Source organism: Neolamprologus brichardi, chromosome 9 (assembly GCF_056152115.1).
Source record: "Neolamprologus brichardi isolate AB-2024 chromosome 9, ASM5615211v1, whole genome shotgun sequence".
Classification (NCBI taxonomy): Eukaryota; Metazoa; Chordata; class Actinopteri; order Cichliformes; family Cichlidae; genus Neolamprologus; species Neolamprologus brichardi.
In genome coordinates this window covers 41329875-41333459 of record NC_142112.1, presented here as the reverse complement: position 1 = coordinate 41333459, position 3585 = coordinate 41329875, and the positions used below count along the sequence as shown (strand labels likewise).

Below are 3585 nucleotides of genomic sequence, written 5' to 3'. Positions count from 1 at the left end.
TGTGTCCAGGACTGCAGCAGAAACAGCTTTAAACTAGCTAACAGGAACACACTTCAAACATGTCGTTCAGTTTCCCATTTACTGTATATGCTGTGCCACGGGTCATCCTGTCATCTAAGACCAGGATCCAAGGTTCCACAATAAACTCTGATTTATTTTACACAATCAGATCATCAAATGAAAAGATCAAATAAAAAGCTTTTACTGTGACTTAGCTGCTTCAGCTTCAATGTTTATGGGTTATTGTAGATAAAGATAGATTTTTATGGTGCGATTCAAAGCTCAGGAAGTGCAGAAACAGCTCAGCAGTTAGTGACAGAGGAACTCTGAAATTCATCTTGACTTAAATATTGACATCACATGTATACTGAAGCTCAACAAACTCAGCAGATCCAGAAATATCTACCCAGAGTCCAGCATGTAGGGGCTGCGTGAAGGTGGTCTGGACTCTGTGAATGAGAGTCATGGTTTCAGAGACACTGTAGAAGCACAGAATACCATCACTGTGATCGAGGTACACCCCAACTCTGGAGCACTGAGGAACTGAGAGGAAAGTAACAATGTTGTTGTGCCGGAACTTATAACTATTGCAGTCACACTCTAATGACCAGGATTTGTCATTGTATCCAAATTCACTATCACTTCCTGTTCTGCTAATACACTTGTATGCGACAGCTATTGAAACAAATCTTTTCCATTTCACCTCCCAGTAACAACAAACAGTCAGAATCTCTCTGCTCAGAACCTGAGCGCACTCTCTAAATCTCTCTGGATTATCTGAATATGACAGTATGGTATACCCAAATGTTACTCTCCTGTGCCCCTCAGATAATAACAGCTCTCTGTGTGCTGTGTTTGGGTCCATGGTGATTCTCTTTGAATACTGGAGGAACTCAGCTCTGGTTGTGGGCTCTACTGGTGACAGAAAAGATTGTGGTGGTGGCAAACATGGTTGCTGTTTCACTAAAGTTCTGGACTCTGTTGGAGGCTGGAGGGACGGTGGTGGTGGTGGCACCAACCATGGTTGTTGATTCACCAAAGTTATGCACTCTGTTGGAGGCTGGAGGGATGGTGGTGGTGGCACCAAGTGCATTTGTTGCTTGACTAAAGTCTTGTGCTGTTCTGGTCTCAGCAAAGTTTCCCCTTCAGTCAGTGAGACCTGAGACCAGTCCTGACTCAGGATGCGCTGCAGTTTATTTACAAGCTCTGACACAGCTGCTGTCACCTCTTGGAAGTAGCTCTGAGGATGGATGTTGATGCTGACTGAATGTGTGGATTCACTGAGTCCTGAAAGTAAGGCGTAGCTGAGGAGAAACTGGCCATGATCCTCTGTACGTGAGAGCTGGTCCAGTTCAGCATCTCTCCTTCTGAGGTCAGTTACCTCCTGCTGGAGCTTTTTCTGAAGCTCTTTGGCCCGGCTCAGTTCAGTTTGTTGCTGGAATCTGATCTGCTGCTGCACATCAGAGCTTCTTTTCTCCACTAATCGGTGCAATTGGTTGAACATGATCTGGGTGTCCCTCATGGCCTTATCAGCAGAGCTATCAATGGCCTCCATCTGCTGCTGAAGGAGCTTCATGTGTTTTTCTCTGTCCTGGATTCTTTGCTGGATTTTTTGCCATCTTGGCCCGAGCTCTTTCTGCCGCTCGGCCCTCTCTGCTATTGCCGACACTGTGTCGTGGCCACTATGTTCCTCCATAGCACAGACAGAGCAGATGCACTGCTGATCGCTGCAACAGAAGATCTCTTTCACTTTACTGTGAACAGAGCACAAGTTCTCCTGGAGCTTTGCCAAGGCTTCCACCAGCTTGTGTCTCTGAAAATTTGATGATTCATAGTGAGGCTGAAGGTGGAGCTCACAGTAAGAGGCCATGCACTGCAGACAGGATTTGGAGGCTTTGAGCTTTCTTTCTGTGCACACGTCACAGGCCACATCTCCAGGTTCAGCATAATGCTGAGGATGAGGAGCAGCTTGGAGTACATCTTTCTTCAGCTCCTCCACTAACTCTGCTAACATGGTGTTCTTCCCCAAGACTGGCCTCAACATGAAGGCTTGTCTGCACTGAGGACAAGTGTAGGATCCCTTCTGATCCTCTGCATCCCAGTGGCTCCTAATACAGCTCTTACAGAAACTGTGCCCGCAGGAAGTAGTCACTGGTTTGTTCAGTAGATCCAAACAGATTGAACAGGAAAACCTCTCCTTGTCAAGCTGAAGTCCTCGCTCAGCCATTTTCTCCTTTTTACAGCAGACAAAATGTGAGTCTGTTCCCTGTGCTCTGGTTTAGATATGCAGTGGACAGGACTGTTCAGCACCTCATCACAGCAAACAGATGTAGGATCTCTGAGAGAAAACAGCACCAATAAGTTTACAGCAAGGGGAGTAGACAGAATTCATTGCCTTCCAGTAAGAGGAGCGGCTTCAGCTCTGACTGTTAATAATAAACTTGTACTGAAAAAGTTTCTAGACAGATTTCTTTGTGTAGCAAACTAAGAAATCATTCTTAAAAACATAGTGCTCTAATCTGGTCAGGAACTGATGTAAATTTCAAGCACTGAATACTAAATGGAATCATTATTAGAATTTTAACATAGTGGTGTTGGGTAAGGAAAAGATTTTATTGCACCTTAGAGAAAACCTTTGCTCAGTATCATTAGAGGACTAACGTCATGATGAATGTTAAAAAAGTGACGTTGGAATAACTCTGACCCTTTAATTCTGGTGCAGTTATAGATAGACTGACTATTGCCTTATTGTCTGGTACCCGTACTCTCAAACCATACAGGACACCTGAAGGAATGCAGTTCTACAAGCTGTCAAAGTCTACAAGCACATGTGGAAAGTCCCATGCAACTCCAGGTGACTTCCTCGCAATATTCCACCCAGGATAATATCGACAGTTTCAATTCATGTTGAATGACTGTCATCCACATCTTTACGTGGTGGATGGTGATAGAACCATATACATACCATACCATACCACCTTTATTTATAAAGCACTTTAACATAAAACCAGAGTTCACAAAGTGCTGTACATGCTAATAGCATAAGTAAATAAAAATTAAAATGAGATAAGATAAGATAAGATAAAAAATAAATAAATAAATAAATAAATAGAAACATGTTAAAACAAATAGAGTCAACCCCTCTAATCAATGCCAAAGGCTTGAGCAAATAAATATGTTTTAAGAAAACTTTTAAATTCATAAAGAGAAGAAGCCTGCCTAACATGCAAAGGTAGATCATTCCACAACTTTGGAGCAACTACAGCAAAAGCACGATCACCTTTAAATTTAAACTTAGTTTTCGGTACCTTAAGGAGCTGCTGATTGGCGGACCTAAGGGAACGGGCAGGTGTATATGGTTGTAGTAGCTCCGAGAGGTAGGGGGGGGCTAGGCCATTAAGAGATTTAAAAGCAAATAAGAGAATTTTAAAAACAATCCTAAAATGTACAGGTAGCCAGTGGAGTGAAATTAAAATTGGGGTAATGTGCTCAGACTTTTTTGTTCCAGTTAAAAGACGTGCTGCAGCGTTTTGCACAACCTGCAGGCGCCTAATGGACGCATCACTAACCCCAAAATAAAGTGCG

General features: G+C 43.2%; 1 protein-coding gene across 1 annotated transcript; it reads right to left on the bottom strand.

The window, feature by feature from the left end:
- Positions 1-343: 343 nt before the first annotated feature.
- Positions 344-2227, bottom strand: LOC102779999 (E3 ubiquitin/ISG15 ligase TRIM25-like). The gene is made up of 2 exons (XM_087845542.1): positions 1129-2227; positions 344-927 (listed from the first exon to the last, which is right to left on the bottom strand). Exons 1-2 carry the CDS (start codon positions 2225-2227, stop codon positions 344-346), a joined length of 1683 nt encoding a protein of 560 aa, XP_087701668.1.
- Positions 2228-3585: the final 1358 nt, after the last annotated feature.

What these genes read in the sequence shown, in the direction of transcription:
- LOC102779999 (XM_087845542.1), bottom strand. Translation starts at nt 2,227, where the DNA reads ATGGCTGAGCGAGGACTTCAGCTTGACAAGGAGAGGTTTTCCTGTTCA. An exon ending in TGAAGGGGAAACTTTGCTGA is followed by an intron (nt 928 to 1,128) that starts GACCAGAACAGC and finishes CACCACAATCTT; the next exon opens with TTCTGTCACCAGTAGAGCCC.